The sequence below is a fragment of the Mauremys mutica genome, chromosome 3 (genome assembly GCF_020497125.1).
Source record: "Mauremys mutica isolate MM-2020 ecotype Southern chromosome 3, ASM2049712v1, whole genome shotgun sequence".
NCBI lineage: Eukaryota > Metazoa > Chordata > Testudines > Geoemydidae > Mauremys > Mauremys mutica.
In genome coordinates this window covers 83,632,113-83,650,467 of record NC_059074.1, presented here as the reverse complement: position 1 = coordinate 83,650,467, position 18,355 = coordinate 83,632,113, and the positions used below count along the sequence as shown (strand labels likewise).

Genomic DNA, 18,355 nt, shown 5'->3' with positions numbered 1-18,355 from the left:
CACAATGCTTCTCGGAGCTCCCACTGGAGTGATGTGCCTCAGCACTGCCCCATACTCGAGCCTGTGTCCCACAGAAGCGTGCTCCCATAAAGAACAACAGACCCCTTCATGTTTAACCCCATTTTAAGTCAGGTACTTAGCATTATTAGCTTGTGGTATTTTCTGCATTATTTAATAATCAACATTCTCAATAAGCAGCAAAGAAGACTTGCATCCGAAGAAGTGGGTATTCACCCACGAAAGCTCATGCTGCAAAACGTCTGTTAGTCTATAAGGTGCCACAGGATTCTTTGCTGCTTTTACAGAACCAGACTAACACGGCTACCCCTCTGATACTTAACATTCTCAATGTCACTTTATCAGGATTTTTTACAATCTCTTGGCCAAATCTTGCTTGCCTCACTCACTGTACATACCAGAATAATTTCATACTCCAATAAAATGCAGCCAATTTGAATGAAATGCAGCAATCACTTAAGAAATGCACATTAAGACTACATGACAGGTTAGGACAGGAAGTGGGATTTTAGGTAGGCAACACACAATTACTCAGACTGTAATTTAGCCTTATTGTATATGTTTTCATTGGAAGTCCCCCTTATAAAGTACTGAAATTGTCTACTCTGGCTTAAAAATGAGAACTGAGAAAAACACAATCCAAGGAGGTACTGCAACAAATAACATTCCCACTAAAAAAAGGTTTTAAAAATGTGCATGTGCACATACTGATACAAATGGTTTTAAGCTTGAGCCAAATTTGTCTATTTGATACATACGTAGACTACTTATGGATACCTAACATATTTATTAGACACAGAATTTATGATGTATTGTGGAAATCCACATCTTGATCTTCTGGAGGTGTCTTATTTGATCAAGAGCAAACTAATATAGCCCCCACTCAATACGTAATTATATTTTGGTAGCAACTGCATGTAACAGTTTTAGCAGCAAATTAAAATGAATTGGTGAACAATAAATTTAAAAAAACAACAACAATCTGTTTGATGTAAGGATTAAAGAGTTAAAATGTAAGAGGCAAGACACAATCTGCATCCAAAAGCACAAAAGCCAAACACAGTCTGAGTCTTCAGTTTATGGAGGAGCCAAAATATTTTCAGGTGATACAAATCTATTTTTAAGAGCTTAGATCATAAAATACTATATACGTTTCTAGCAATGAAAATAGAGTGAACCGATTATTGCATATTTTAAGGATCTTTGTCTGATTCTCTTCTGAGATAAGAGTATTAAAATACTAGGGCCATATAGACAACTAAGCATAATTGTTTATTTGAACAGAGATGTACTGCAAATTTCAAATTCAGGTCATTAATACTAAAGCAAATACAGGAAGAAATCATCAGATTTTCCTTATTCTAAAATGAGTTTTTAAAGTTGCATATAGGCTAAAAAGACACAAAGACTATCTATTTAACATGGTTTCAGTCAGCAAATCTCTAGACATATAATACCTTCTCATTAAACGGAACAGTCTGTTCAGCAATATGAACTATATACTTTAAGGAAAAATAAAGAAAACAGGGTAAGCAGTTGTCTGAGCAGCTTCTACCTACTGTATTGTTTTAAACAAACATTTTATTGTCATATCAAATCAAATTGGATTTCATGCTGCTACCAAAGAGAATAAAAGCTATAAACCTTCATAAAACACACAACCGTTGCACTCACAGTGTATACTCTTCAGTGAATCTTACTATTTAAAGAAAAAAAAGGAAAAACTTTCAATGTATATATGCTAATGCCACGTTTAGAGTCAGTTTTAGAAAAGAACTAACCTCTGAGAAAACACATTTATGCAGAATTTAAAAATTCTTAATAAAGCACTACATATATAGTGGTAGTAAATAGCAGTATTGGTGAACACTAATGTAATTGTGTAGAAAGGGTTTAAACTTCTACCTGGTCACAGATTTACTAGTTGAATGTGACCTTGGGCAAGTCACTTAATGTCTCTATGCCTCAATTTCCCTATCTGTAAAATTAAGTTTAATAATACTTCCCTGCCTCCTTGGGGGACTTGTGAATATAATTTATTATTCATTTTTATTATTAATTATTGTAATTATAATAAACACCTAATAGACCAAATTTGGCTCTAACTTACTATTTGCATACTACCATAAAACCAAAATCTGCTCTCATTTACAGTGGAGTAAAACAGTTATGTCTCTAAGAAAGTTACCCTGGATTTACCCCAGTAACATAATAGAGTTTGGCAATGCCTACATATACTGGTAGCAGTCAATTCAAATGGAAAAATTATACAAAATGTTATTCTTCTCAAGTTATTATAGCCTTATCATTTATCTTAGATTTTGGAACAATTCTTCCACATTTCTAATGCTATTTTCCCTCAGTGTTACTAATTCCTGGTTTTAGTTATGATCATGGGAACAATAAGATAATTGCTTTTGTTGCCTCTACTGAGTGTGTGAAATTTATTCAAATAGTAGCAAGTTCAATTCAAAGCACTGTATTCAAATTTTACACTGTGCTCTGGACATTTTAAGAAATACAAAAGTGCTCATCACATCTCTTGATTTGCTCCTTACATATGTTTGGAAGTTCATCACTGTTCTTCGCTTTTATTATTCCTGTTCTTTCTCCAGATTGTGAGCAGACATCACTAAACATCTTATACAAGTTTCTTGGTCAAATCATCTGCCATTCTGTGGCTTTCCTTGTCTTTGACCCATTTTCTGGTTATTTTTTCGGTTACATTTTTTGTCATTTTTCTTTGGGTGAATTACATTTTCAGTTTTTATTTTCTGCAATATTCATTCCTTAAATAGTTTCCTTAGATTAACCTTTACATCCCACATTTCTTCCAGTTTTCTTTTTAAAAAAATAAATAAGGCATGATCAAAAAGAAAAAAAAACATGCAGTGTAAAAAAGATACTATGATATTGCATATAAAATACAAGGAAAGGTCACAGGGTACAAATGCATCTCAAGATGCTTTACAACAAAACAAGCTAAACAGAGGGAAATGAATTAAAGGAATGTCACAGAGGGCAGAATTAAGTGTAGATTTAAAAGTGTTTATATTTCAGAATCATGAGGTTCACACCAAATTCTGAGTGAAAACTAATTGTAGTATGGGATCCATCAGCTTTTATCCCATATTTTGGAAAACCCAATGATACCAAGCAATTAATGGCGGTATACTGAGAAAACTCATATATACCGGTTTCAAATTAAGCACTCCTTCATAAATCATGACATTTCAAACTAAATACAGTACTGTACAAATTACCTGAAAATAAAACAAAATACGGAGTCAATTAAGTGTGAATTAAATTTCTGGTTGTAGAATTCACACTGAATGGTTTCTGTGCAAAGTTCTCAAGCATGCCACCAAATAAAGTGCTATAGCAGTTTAACTTAACCAAACTGTTCCCTATGAAATCTGTTAACTTGCATTACAAAGAGCTGAAGATTGCAAATTAAATGTCTCAGTTGAGAGCTGGCTACCCAGAGGTAACAAGCAATGGAAGAAATGCTATAAATATTTCACAAAGATATCATGATTTATGCAGGGGTGCATACAATTTGGCTTCACAAATCATTAGAATGTAGTGCCTGCTTGCCACTTTCCTCAACCTGGCAAGTGAGACAAAGCTGATCAACTGCAGATTTTCAGTACTGGTGAACTCACACTGAAACATATACTATGAATTTATAAAAGGGAAAAAACAAGCACTTCTGTAAGTGCTTTTCATTCAAGAATCTTGGGAGTATTTACATATTTTAATTAGTAAAACCTCACAATACCTAGATGAGGTAAGTAGTAGCATTTATTTTATACATGGATAAACGGAGCAATAGGTAGAGTAAGAACAGGTTAGCTGGGTCAGAAATGTATCTTAAGTCACAGACCACTGCTATAACCATTATATAAAATTCCCAAAGTACAAGTAAATATTATGGTTACAGGCATTTTTTTTTAAATTATATTTTGAGCTTCTGTCAAAGGACCATTGCATAACAAAGCTAATTTCTTCAAAGACTACGTATATAATAGCATCATTTGGTGACATACCATAACACAGTCAATGCGAGAGAATCTGGCTTCATAAATCCACATATTTAAGTTACTAGCTAACAAAGTGCAGTCACTAGCCACACTGATCATTGTGGGTAATTTGATGCATTTCCCTTCTGTTCACTGTGGACTTCACCAGATTCTGTACTTCTGAAAGGACTTCTCACTGCATCTACCACATTTGTATCTATCATTGAATATTTGGTTTATCGCTACATCCATTGGTGCAAGCACTTAATGTCATTTATTATCCTCTGGGTGTGCGTCATAGGAAAAAAAATTCTGTATTGTCTGTGCCTGAAAACACGGAAAGATTACAGACAATATTTCTCTATGATGACTGAGTAATTCATTCCAACTCAGAATCGGACATCACGTATTTTAATGCATCAAGAACAGTGATGTAGGAAAATCATGTAGGGAATGCTAATAGCAGAAAAAATTACATTTCTAAGGGGAAAAAAATAAAGTAGCTTTACCATTCCAAAATATTCAGAGGCTTGCTCTACCTCCCCCCTCCCAAAAAACAATGCCAGCTGAAGTCACTGGATGGTTCTGGGAACTGGTACATCATTCTTTACTTCCTCACCTTTTGCAATTTCTCTCCAAATCTAGGCCCTCCTTTCATACTCATAAATGGTTATCCAAGATCACACAATCTAAACTAGGAATAGAAATCATTCCGACTCCCAGCCTCCTACCAAACTGCCTCTTCGGATGGTATAGTTACTAACTGGCAAATACATTTTAAAATATTATGTAAAAAGTTAAACAAAAAAGTAGGCTTTAGTTTTACACATAAGACTGTCTGGTTTTGTTGTTAATAAAGGCACTTGACAAAGATAATATATATGTGCGGTAGATTCATTGTGAACCAGTGGTGCTGGAACATTTTTAATAGTGGGGGTGCTGAAAGCCAGCCCCCTCCTATTGTCCACCCCCCACACCGCAGAGCCATGTCTCCAAAAGTGGGGGACACAGACAGGGTAAGGGGGTGGAGGCTGGGGCCACAGCTAGGCAGGCACGGGCTGGGAGCACAGGGTTAGATGTTTAATTGCAGTGATTCTTACTCACATCCATAGTATTATCTGCTTGCTGTATTTGGGGCAGGAAAACAAGGACATATTGGTAGGACTTTTGGAGTATTTTCACCTTCTAAAAGAAGATTAACCAGAGATCATAAGATCAATTTCCTGCCATTACAAGATGAAGACTCTGGTCATTTGTACTTGTTAGTTTATCTAAATACTCTGTAAGACATGATCCCATAAACTTCACCAGTAAATAATATAGCTGACTTGACAATATATAATACAACATACAGTGGATCCAGTAGAGTCGGCAGAAGAGCCCTGGGCATGGGGCAGCTCCGCCGGGATGGCGGCAGCCAGGACCCCGGGGACATGGGGCGGCAGCGGAGTTTAATTGTTAACGGAAACTGATAAGCATCAAGCTTATCGGTTAACCAGTTAAACTTTTACATCCCTAGATCTAACCCCTGGTGTAGATGCAGCTAGGTCAACAGAAGGTGGTTTTCATTGACCTAGCTTAGGGAGTTGGAGTTCCTACAACGGACAAAACCTTTCATCACTGCAGTCTGCCTCTACAATATGGCTCACAGTGGCACAGATATACTGTTGTAGCTATACCACTATAGAGCCCGTAGCACAGACCTGGGCTGTCCACACAGGGGTTTCATGCAGTTTAACTAATTCACTTTAAATTCACAACTTTAGTTAATTCAGATTAATTTTCTTGAGTGTCCCTGTGTAGACAAGCCATTAGTCTAAACGAGCGGTTCTCAAACTGGGGTCCACGGACACCTGGTACTCCAGGGGGTCTGCAAGTCATGTCTGGGGCCGCTGGCCCTGCTGATCAACTCTTCCCACTCCCCTCCCAGTGCCTCCTGCACGCAGCAGAACAGCTGTTCAGCAGCATGCAGGAGGTGCTAGGAGAGAAGGGGAGGAGTGGGGATGGGACACACTCGGGGGAGGGGACGGAAAGAGGTGGGGAAGAGGAGGGGCAGGAGTGGAGGCAGGGCCTGGGGCTGAGCAGGGGTTGAGTATCCTCGGGGAAAATTAGAAGCCAACTTGGGGGTCTGCAAACATTTTTAAATCAAAATGTGGATCCTTGGGTTGCTAAAGTTTGAGAACCGCTGGTCTAAACTATTTAATTCAGGGTTACATTTAGTAGCCACACTGATTTTTTTCAGTTAAAACTGCCAAGCTGTTCAGATACAAACTATGTGCATTATTCCATAAATCTATACGATTCATCCATGTGTATGGTCCCATTGAAATAAATAGCTTTCATTGTTACATATTACTGATCATACCATACATATTTTTGACTATGTCATCAGTCTTATCATACCACTTCCAGCAAATGTGAAAGCAACTGTTTGTTAAATATGTAGAAATTAGTCTACCACTTACTATAATACATTTTTCATAAGTGTATCATTTCACTTATTAATAGGGACACAGACAAGGTGACGAAGTTTAGCTCAATGTATGTGTTTCCAGAGCTAATACAATTTACCTTTTTCTAAATGAAATGTTATTTCCTAGAAAGAAATACAAGCAGCCAAAACATGGACAACTCCTCAACAACAATGTATGCATGGTGAAAGGGAGGGAAGTAATTATGCAAAAAACAGATCAAGCTATGGACATGTATTTCATCTGCTACATCTACTAGATTGAGGTTGGAGCACTCCTATCTCTCTACAGCAGTGGTTCCCAAACTGGGGTTCGTGAACCCCAGGGGGTTCACAAAATGTTACAGGGGGTTCTCGGGAAAAAATTCCCTAATGGCGGACAGAGCTGTCCCTAGGGACCCCGGGCAGCATGGGGCCAGCAGCATGGAGCCCCTGGACTTCCAAGAGCTAAGCAGATCAAAGCAAGCATATCTATCACACTGAGGAGATTTAAACTTCAAGACGTCTTATAAGAAATGGAAAGGGAGGTGGATTTTTTTTGCTCTTTTTAAAATTAAATAGGCAGCTAGTATAGTTTTAAAAATTATGAAGAAGAACAAATTTAAGCTTTGTTGTAACGTGCGCTGTTTGCCTGGACTGCTCAAGACCTGAATGCTTGTGTAGAAGGAATTCTTTGAGTTGGCTTCTTAAATACTTTCATGCTGTTTCACATCTGATACTCCTTGATGAAACATAGGAGCCTTGTCTTATAAACAGGCTTATTCAAAGTGATACAAGCTACGAAAGTGAGATCTTGGAAAAGTGTTGCTGTTTTCATAATGTAATAAAAATACTGTAATGTTAAATAGTGTGTAATAAGCATGTCAAAACAAATTTTATATTTCCAAGATCACTGCTTTAATAATTTATACTCAGGTAAAGGAGAAAATCCCTGGAAATATTCATTTTTAGGAAGGGGTTCGTGAGAATTGACATTTTAGTGAAAGGGGTTCACAGGTTGTTAAAGTTTGGGAACCACTGCTCTACAGCAAATAACCTGTTTTGATGGTCATCACTAGCCTTTGGAACATGATAGATTCCTGCCTTTCCAACACACCATTTGTAAGCTGATTGATTGGATATTATAAATATATTTTGTCTCCTTAAAACACATTGCTTCTTTAGAGTATACAAACATTAACTTGCCAAGCAAAGATGTGGTAGTACATTCTCCTCCTCCCTTTCTTTTTTTTTAAATGCACTGTTTTGTGGTAATAGCATCTTCTATTCTCCTGGGCCATTATGGGGCTGATTTATATTGACTGTCTATTCTGGTTGTAAGCAACATGGGGCAGGGATCATTCTCTTCCTCTAGTTTTGGTATTACATCCAGCACACCATGAGCACTCAAGAAGCAATTATAAAAACATTTTTTAAAACCTTTTTTTTTTTAAATTACACAAAACAAAGGTACTCCACAAACCTAAATTTTGGCCATGAACAACTTCATGAGAATGCTATTTTTCAATGAAGTCTACACATATTTAGGACCAATTTTTCTTTTATGTAAACAGGCACAACTCAGCTGCTTTAATTTAATTTTAATTTGGTCATTGGAGTTTGTATTTATATTTTTAAAATAAAAATAGATGCTGACCTGGACTAATAGGTGGCCCAAGTTGGAGAAACGTGTGTCATTTTCTTTAATATTATTAATCTGTTTCATTAACTGAAACAATATTTCAACAGCTCCTTTGTTAACCAGTTCATTAAGGAGTACTGCATTTCCAGAAATGAATTTTATTGCTCCCAGGCAATACAGAAAAGCCTCATTGTTTGTTTGTAGATCTTCAAATCTCAGGATCTCCAACAAAGAATCTAAAAAAGAATATTAGTGTTTAGAAAGACTGACATTTATATTTGAACTACTTCAGTCTTAAAAAGATTAACTGCAAAAGAAAACTGGGGTTACAGTCAGGTTACTCTATGTTTTTTGCCGCCCCAAGCACGGTAGTCAGGTGGCCTTCAGCGGCACGCCCGCAGGAGGTCCACTGGTCACATGGATTCGGGGGTGTTTCTGCGGGTGATCTGCCAGTCCCGCACCTTCGGCATACCCACCACCGAATTGCCACCAAAGCCATGGGACCGGCAGACCTCCCGTAGGCATGCTGCTGAAGGTTGCCTGACTGCCGCCCTCCGCGGCTTGGCGCCCCAGGCATGCGCTTGCTGTGCTGGTGCCTGGAGCCGCCCCTGGTTACAGTGTTGATCATACTTTTCTCATCAATGGATGGGATAAACAAAGTATTTGGACAGAAACCAGGGATAATTATTGAAGTATACAACAAGTATACAGGCTTTGTAGGCACCGTGGTCATCATTAAAATCCTTGGCCAAGATTTGCAAAAATGATGATTGATTTTATTTGCCTCAATTCTTGAATGCTCAACTTCAGACACCTTTAAAAGGGCCTGATTTTCAGAGAGTATATGCTCAGAACTTTCTGAAAATCAGGCCTCTTTAAGATGGCCACCCAAAAACTGAGGCACCTAAAATCAATGACTTTTTATTACAGTGCTCCCTATACACCAGCATTATCAGTAATGTCAGCATAGGCCTGAGCTTAAATTTGCTAGCTAATTGCTGGTGCAGAGACAATAGGAGGAGTAAATGTGCCCAAAATATCATTTTCATCTTGCATTATTTCCTCCATATTTCCCAGTCAAAACTAAGTAATCAGAATTTTGAGGATATTTCTTACTTGATTATTAAACAAACGTGAGGTCAGTTTTTGAACCTTTAATTTCTAGATAACTGGATCTGTTAAAAAGAAACTAACATTAATTTCTGTTTCCAGTCATTTTCATCATTTTGGTGAAAAAAAGTCAGCTGTTTGTTTTACTAATTCCTGTCCATATTCTGCATGCCAGTAAAACATTTAATAAACATACAAATAAATCACAAACAATAGGAAAAAAATCTTTCCAAAGCATTCTTATGTCTTACATCATCCATTCCTCCATCCACAAATTAATCCCGAACTATAAACCTTTCCAGCAAAAAAAAACAACCCCCCCCCCACATACTTTAACGGAGTAATGAAGAAAGCCCCGGGAAGATGGGACCAAAAACTAAACAATGATGCTTACACAGATATGCTTTATCTGTCAACCCTTACTGGATTAAGTTTTAAGTATTTTAGGAGTTCATTGTATCAAAAATGCAAATGTTTATGTACTATTGAAGGACTGTATCTATTTCCGTGAGGAAGGGGAATCACGGCCCTCCAGGAACTAAGAAGAGTGAAGTGCGGGGAGGGGAAGAGGGGGAAGGCAAATTCACTCACAACTACCATCACCACATATACTGATTCAAATTGGATTTTCCAGGGAACAACAGACAAGGAAAGGATTTTTGGTTAAATAGCCTCACTTAAAAATGATTCAGGGCCTTCTTTCTAATCCTGCAATCTGGCAGAACCTCTGGTCTGGCGGGGCCCAATCCTCAGGAAAGCATTGGAAGGTCTTTGGTCCACTGATGCCCCATCAGAATTGGGTTCTTGGGAGGCTGTGATGAACTTGTACACACAGGAAAAACACACCTTGTGTGGGCTTTTAAGGACTAATCACCAAACAGAGCCCTTTTTGGAGGGAGGGGGTGATCTCTGGCATGCTAATTGTTTTAATATGTTTTCTCTGTAATAAAAGTGCTTGCTTAGAAAGAACTGTGTGATAACTTATAAAACTGCTGGCAAGGAGAGAAGTGAAGCAGGGCTGCTTAGGCAGACAGTCTTTGCTGGGGACACTATAGTACAGTCAGGGAACTGTTCAGCCTGGAAATAACCCAGTCAGAAAGGGAGGAGACACGGCTGGGGAGACGGAAGCCTAGAGCGGGTGCCCTTGCTGGACCACAGAGTGGGAATATAGGTGCAACTGCCCTGAACTGAGACACCTTGTGTCTGAACTCTACTGAGTTCCCTGTGGAGTTTTCCTTCCCTGGACCCTTCTCCCATACGTCCTACAATTGGAAGGGATGATCTGGCCAATCCTGCAAACACACATGCTTAACTTTAAAGAGGTGAACAGTCCCATTTACTTCAATGGGAATACTCATTTGTTAAGTTAAGCATGTGTGTGAAATGTTTGAAGGGCCTAAGTCAGGGGTGGGCAAACTTTTTGTCTGAGGGCCGCATCGGATTTCGTAAATTGTATGGAGGGCTGGTTAGGGGAGGGGGTCGTGGCCCGGCCCCCACCTCCTATCTGTCCCCCCGGGGACTCCTGCCTATCCAACCCCCCTGTTCCCTGATGGTCCCCCCCAGGACCTCCGCCCCATTCACGCACACCCGCTCCCTGTCCCCTGACCGCCCCCGGACTCCCACTGCCCCGTCCAACCCCTTCTCTCATTCCTGATGACCCCTCCAGGACCCCTGCTCCATCCAACCCCCACTTCTCCCTGTCCCCTGACTGCCCCCGGAACCCCTGCCACTGACTGCCCCCTACTGCCCCATCCAACCCCCTGTTCTCTCCCTGACCACCCTGCCCCCTATCCAACCCCACCCCTGCTCCCTGCCCCTTTACTGTGCTGCCTGGAATCAGGCCACGCCACCACGCAGCACAGAGACCGGATCAGGCCGGGCTCTGCAGCTGCGCTGCCCCAGGAGCTCACAGCCCCGCCACCCAGAGCATTGCGCTGACGGCGGAGTGAGCGAGCTGAGGCTGTGGGGGAGGGGGAACAGCAGGGGAGGGGCTGGGGGCTAGCCTCCCAGGCCAGGAGCTCAGGGGCCAGGCAGAACAGTCCCGTGGGCTGGCTGTGGCCCGCAGGCCGTAGTTTGGCCACCTCCTGCCTATTAGGAGTTAATAAGATACGTAAAAGTTTTGCTGAAAACAACAAATTAAAAACAGGATTGCACATCACTCCCACGCTTGTCCATCATGTCCATAATGCTGACACTTTTAGAATACAGTTACAGCAAATGTCAGCTGTCATAATTTTTCCAAAACATTTGAAGGACAAGCATTTTTACTACTGTATTTCAACATTTATTTTAGTATATATAAAAATGAATACATACCCAATAGACTCTCATTTTGAATGAGCGAATCATTTTTCTCATTTCTACTAATTTTAAATACAAGCTTGCAGACATTGAGCAGATTCTTTCCACTTACTTTAAGCTGCAGAGAGAGAGAGAGAGAGAAGAGAAACAAAAATCACATGTATATTTTGGGGTAAAAGAAAACATTATAATATTTTAGAAGTTCAGTACACCATAGTAATCTTGTCAGCATGTGGACTTTCTAAAGTTCCTATAGAAGGCATTGACAACTAATCAGACTGGGCCTGATCTGGGACCAAAGTGAATGGTGGTTTTACCACTGACTTCCATAGGACAGAATGAGGTTCAGAGTTCAAAAGTTCTAACACCTCAACATTTAAAACAATTTAAGAAAATTTAAACTACACTACTCTTTAAAAAACACAACACATGCTACTTGGGATCAGTTTTTAAAAGATTTTTATCTGACCAGTTTGCAGGGTTTTTTGTTTTAATCATTCTTATAGCATAGAAAAATAATCCCTCTCTCTCTTCGTTTAAGCAGGATCCACCGTTTATGCAATACAGTCGCCACACAAGAATATGAGACTTGTATATTAAACTCTATACTAGAAAATAAAATATGGTATGAAACAATGTATTTCACCATGAAAGATGCCCTCAGACTTCAAGGACTATATTAAACAGTTAAGTTCAAGAGGAGAGAAACTTGACAGGAGATGATCAAAAGAAAGAATGTAGAAAACTGTAAAACGGGAACTGAAAGTTGTAACGATACAATGACAACCTTTCAGTGTTTTTTTATTTTCTAATGGAATTGCGTTCCCTCTTCTTTTCAAAAACTGAAAAAGATTTCATGGTAAAGTGTCTCTGTGACCCTAGGCATCCCTGTATTCATATCATAGCAGTTGTGTGTGGGGTGTTTGTACAAATGCCATGCGAGGTATCCTTTTAAAACAAATACAATGGTAAATATCATTGTAAAATATATATGTAACAATGGTGTATGTGAAATTATGGATACTCGTTAATATCATGCTTTAAAGCAGGGGCGGGCAAACTTTTTGGCCTGAGGGCTGCATCGGGTTTCAGAAATTGTATGGAGGCTGTGCCTCCCCAAACAGACAGGCGTGGCCCAGCCCCTGCCCTCATCCACCCCACCCCCAGCTTCTCGCCCCTGACAGCACCCAGATCCCCCGCCCCTAACTTCCCCCTGCCCCTAACTGCCCACCACCACCCCATCCAACCCCCCCTCTCCTTCCTGACTGCCACCCCTTCTCCCTATCCCCTGACCGCCCCTGGAATCCCCACCCCTGACTGCCCCCAGCTGCTCCATCAACCCCTCCTCTCATTCTCATCGCCTATTCCCAATTTCTGGCAAACAGAGGCTAGGGACACCGCAAAACATGGTTTTGCCTCCCTGCTCATCGTGACAGTAACCATTTCTATCTTAATTGCTCTTACATGGTATCACTTAATTTATGCTTTTTTGTTAATAACTTATTATGAAAGCAAAACAAGTTTATCAGCACTGGGTAATTTCAGTACAGTGTTTGCTTCTAGTAAGCTGATGGGTTGAAATGTTATACTTCTCTGCACAGAAAGTGAACCTAATACTTTTTCTGGGAGGGTCCAGAATAGATCCCCCGAAGGAAATCCCACTTGCAGACCCCTTGTACAGGAAAACACTCTAAGAGGGTGTTTCACTTGTGATTCCACTGAACAACTGAAGAATAACTGTCCTATGCTGAAAGAAGCTAAGCCCACACCCTGTCCAGCCCAGGTTAATAAAGCTGATCTTAACATAGGATCCCAAGAGGTACCTGCAAGTGTCCTGATTAATTTTGAGGGGCCTGACCCACTGGAGGTGGACATAGAATTTACTGAAGCTGCCACGGTAAATGGCGAAGAATGCACTTGGTGGGTAGACACTGGTGCAGAGATTTATTTGGTCAGAGAAAGCACAAACAGGCAGACATGCTCCCTACGGAGAATGCAGAACTCCTAGCATTGGGGCAATACAAATTCATTGCACCTATGGCTAAAGTACACGTGGAGTGAGAAGATCTGGAGAGAACTTTGAGAGTTGGTGTGCTGGATAATACTCCAACAGCCCTGGGGAAATGACATTTTGTCTATGTCTAAAGCGATTAATATAGTAACTTGCAGCAAAAAGGAATATTGTTCTGTGATCTCAGGAGAGGATTATGCAGAACAAGCAGCAGCAGTGCAGGGAGGGGATGGCCCCAGCCTCAGCTCAGTAGGAGAAAGCAATGTGCAAAGCAGAGGTAGGAAGCAAGCATACAGAGCTAAAGAGGATGGGGGGGAGTTATCCACTGCAACTGCAGAGGCTGTTCAGGTTGTCAACCACCAGGGTTTTGTGGGCAAGCAGAAAGCAGACCCCATACTAGAAAGCATCTGTGGATACATACTCGAGGGGAACCCAGTGAGGGGAAGTCAGGAAAGATATAGGAGGAAAGATAAAAGGCCTGGGAAACCTTACAAGCAACTGGTTGTGCCTGCCCAGAATCAAGGGACGTTAATGTTGCTACTGCATGACTGTACTTTTGCTGGTCACTTGCGGGACAAAAGAAGGTTAGGGATACAGAATGATGTGGGAGACTATAGCAGATCTTGTGAATTATGTTGAAAGAAACCTACAAGACCCCAAAAAGTCCCTCTACAACCACTTTCTTGTGATTCAAGAGGCATTTTATAGGGTAGCAATGGACATTGTGGGCCCTATGCCACATCCTACCCAAAGGGGAAAAAATATGTCTTGATGGTAGTGGATTTTGCACTAACTACCCTGAAGCAGTTGTTCTAACTAAGAGACTGATTCTATGGCAAAAGCCCTTTTCACTATTTTAACACAGTGGGTTCCCCTAAGGAGATTTTAATCAGATCATGGGTCAAATTTCACATCCCAGCTATCCAGTGAATTATTATGGAAGTTGTGTGGAGTGAAACAGTTAAGGGCTGCCCTATATCACCCAGAAACAAATGGCTTGGTGGAGAGGTTCTGTGGGACACTGAAATCAATGTCAGGAATGCATGCAATGAACAAGAGAGCCAGTGACTGGGATGAAATGTTAACCTGTTATTTGTTTATAGGGAGTTTCCCCAGGAATCCTTGGGGTTTGCCACATTTGATCTTCTATACTGAAGGAAAGTGAAAGGACCCCTAGATCTCACCATGGACTCCTGGGAAGGGTAGTAAGGTCAGCCTGCAAGGAGTAACCATGTTGGGCAAAGCCAGGGTGAGGTTTGTGGGCTGCCAGCAGGCTGTTTGGGTCAGAGCTCTGAACCAAAACTGCACAGCCACAAGACACCCACAAGGCTGGCACTGACTGAATCCATTACTGGCCTTGGTGAACCCCTAAACATCACAGTCCCCAACAGTATTTTTCTTTGTATGTACATAAAACACCTGTACTACACTACAGTCAGTTATCGTGGACACTTAATGTTATCTCTAGAGTTAATGAAAGATACAAGTACATTAAAGTAGAACTAATATAATTAGGGTTGTCAAGCGATTAAAAAAATAATCACGATTAATCACACTGTTAAACAATAATAGAATATCATTTATTTAAATATTTTTGGATTTTTCTACATTTTCAAATGTATTGATTTCAATTACAACACCGAATACAAAGTGCACAGTGCTCACTTTATATTTATTTTATTACAAATATTTGCACGTAAAAAACAAAATAGTATTAGGTGAATTGAAAAATACAAGTACTGTAGTGCAATCTCTTTATCATGAAAGTTGAACTTATAAATATAGAATTATGTACAAAAAAAACTGCATTAAAAATAAAACAATGTAAAACTTTATAGCCTACAAATCCACTCAGTCCGACTTCAGCCAAATCACTCAGACAAACAAGATTGGTTACAATTTGCAGGCGATAATGCTACCTGCTTCTTTTTTTACAACGTCACCTGAAAGTGAGCACAGGCGTTTGCATGGTACTCCATGTTGTAGCCAGCATCGCAACAGATTTACGTGACAGATGTGCTAAGGATTCATATGTCCCTTCATGTTTCAATCACCATTCCAGGGGACATGCGTCCATGCTGACGATAGATTCTGTTTGATAACGATCCAAAGCAGATCGGACCGACCCGTGTTCATTTTCATCATTGAGTCAGATGCCACCAGCAGAAGGTTTATTTTCATTTTTGGTGGTTTGGGTTCTATAGTTTCCTCATCTGAGTGTTGCTCTTTTAAGACTTCTGAAAGCATGCTACACACCTCATCCCTCTCATATTTTGGACAGCACTTCAGATTCTTAAACTTTGGGTCGAGTGCTGTAGCTATTTTTAGACATTTCACATTGGTACCTTCTTTGCGTTTTGTCAAATCTGCTGTGAAAGTGTTCTTAAAACAAACAAGTGCTGGGTAATCATCCAAGACTGCTATAACATGAAATATATGGCAGAATGCGGATAAAACAGAACAGGAGACATAATTCTCCCTCAAGGAGTTCAGTCACAAATTTAATTAACGTATTCTTTTTTTAGTGAGCACCATCAGCATGTCCTCTGGAATGGTGGCTGATGCATGAAGGGGCACACAAATGTTTAGCATATCTGGCACGGAAACACCTTGTAATGTTGGCTCCAAAATGTCATGTGAATGCCTGTTCTCACTTACAGGCGACATTGTAAATAAGAAGCATGCAGCAGTATCTCCAGTAAATGTAAACAAACTTGTTTGTCTTAGCAATTAGCTGAACAAAAAGTAGGACTGAGTAGACATGTAGGCTGTAGAGTTTTATATTGCTTTGCTTTTGAGTGCAGTTATGTAACAAAAAAAAACCAACTACATTTGTAAGTTACACTTTCATGATAAAGAGATTGCAATTCAGTACTTGTATGAGATTAACTGAAAAATACTATTTCTTTTATCATTTTTACAGTGCAAATATTTGTAATCATAAATATAATAAAGTGAGCACTGTAACTTTGTATTCTGTATTGTAATAGAAATCAATATACAGTATTTGAAAATGTAGGAAGACAGCCAAAAATATTTAATTTCAATTGGTATTATATTAACAGTGTGATTATTTTTTTAATTGCGATTAATTTGAGTTAATCACGTGAGTTAACTTCAATTAATCAATAGCCCTAAATATAATCACTAAAAACTATACCAAGAAATGCTAACCAGCATCTTTCTAAAAGGGAGACCACCCCTCTGCCTCACAAACACTATGCTAAAAAGCTAAGCTGATAGATTTAAAAGCACAGGCTTAGAAATGAGTTTTATATTTTCTGTGAAATATCAGCCCAAATCCCATACTTTGTGAAAAGCCACCACCGTCAGATTAAGTGAGTTACAAGGAAATATTTTGACGGCTGATTTTGTAGTTGACAGTTATGCCTGAGATTTGAATGTATAACACTGATGTTGACAAAGCTAAAACTATTGTTTTGGTTTAGTTATCAACATTTTATGTAAACAATTCTATTGCTATAAACACAAATCATTAAAGCAACTAAATTTAGCAGATAAGTAAAGAAAACACAGCGTGTTACAATTGAAGTTCCCAGTTACAACAACACTGAATTAAAGGATGGAATGGGAAATTGACTAAACTCCCCTTAATTTCAGAAACACATTATGCAAACTATTTTTGTTATGTAAGGTTTTGAATTATATTAATTATAAGGTTTGACCAACAAATCAAAAAAAATTTTTTTTTACTGGGGAAGTTATGATGCAAGGTAATTTAACTTTATTTTTGTGTATTTACTAAAAATAAATGCTGCTGAGCTTCAATTCATCTGCAAATTTGACACCATCAGCTCAGGATTAAACAAAGACTGTGAATGGCTAGCCAACTACAGCAGCCGTTTCTCCTCCCTTGGTGTTCACACCTCAACTGCTAGAAGAGAGCCTCATCCTCCCTGACTGAACTAACCTCGTTATCTCTAGACTGATTCTTGCTTGCATATTTATACCTGCCTCTGGAAATTTCCACTACATGCATCCGATGAAGTGGATATTCACCCTGAAAGCTTATGCTCCAATATGTCTGTTAGTCTATAAGGTGTCACAGGACTCTCTGCTGCTTTTAAAAATAAATGGTTACTAAGTATTTGCCCTTTCTCTCTAGTTAGCTGTTTATTGCAAAAGCAAAGCTAATGATGCTTTTACTTCATTTTACCATTTTCTGAAAAACTTCCTAGGAATTTTAATGGTACAACTTAACGCCTCAGTGCTGCCTTCCAACCCACCACACACAATTCTGCTCAAGTTTCCCTGCCCTTGCAGCGATTACACAACAGGAATGTAATACTCCTATAAGCAGTGACATGCTGTTTCATGCTTGGATCATCAGAGGACTCATGACATTACCACTGACAAGGAAGTAGAGAATTTCAAAGTCACTTCTGAAACTACATGGGAGCGCAAGTATCATTGTCTTACCATAACAATGACCATGTTCTCTAGTTTGAGTTGTGCTAATAATTCAAAATTTAGTTTTCAATTATGTTTAGACTAAAATCTCAGCTTTGGTGTCAAAGTTGTAGAAATTACTAATTTTCATTAAGTTTGCAGTCCTAGGTAAACAAAAACAAAATGAAAAAAACTCTGGAAAGGCAGAGTGATTAGAGCACAGGACATTGAGCTGAAGGATGATCTTGTGCTTTAAGACACTAACCTGGGATTCCAAGAATCAATGCCTAGTTCTGTCAGATTTCTTGTGTGACCCTGGACAAATCACAATCTCTGTCTCTCCATTCCCTACCAGTATAATGGGGATGATAATATTTCCATTCTCCCTCTCT

General features: G+C 39.5%; 1 protein-coding gene across 3 annotated transcripts in view; it reads right to left on the bottom strand.

Annotated features, from left to right (window-relative positions):
• ARMC2 (armadillo repeat containing 2) overlaps nt 1–18,355 on the bottom strand; it is a 137,181-nt gene that overhangs the window by 46,583 nt on the left and 72,243 nt on the right. For all 3 annotated transcript variants that reach the window (XM_045009147.1, XM_045009148.1, XM_045009149.1), the window contains 2 exons: nt 11,558–11,660; nt 8,147–8,367 (listed from right to left, as the gene is read on the bottom strand). In XM_045009147.1, the coding sequence (XP_044865082.1) occupies nt 8,147–8,367; nt 11,558–11,660 (324 nt within the window). The remainder of the gene's footprint in view (nt 1–8,146; nt 8,368–11,557; nt 11,661–18,355) is intronic.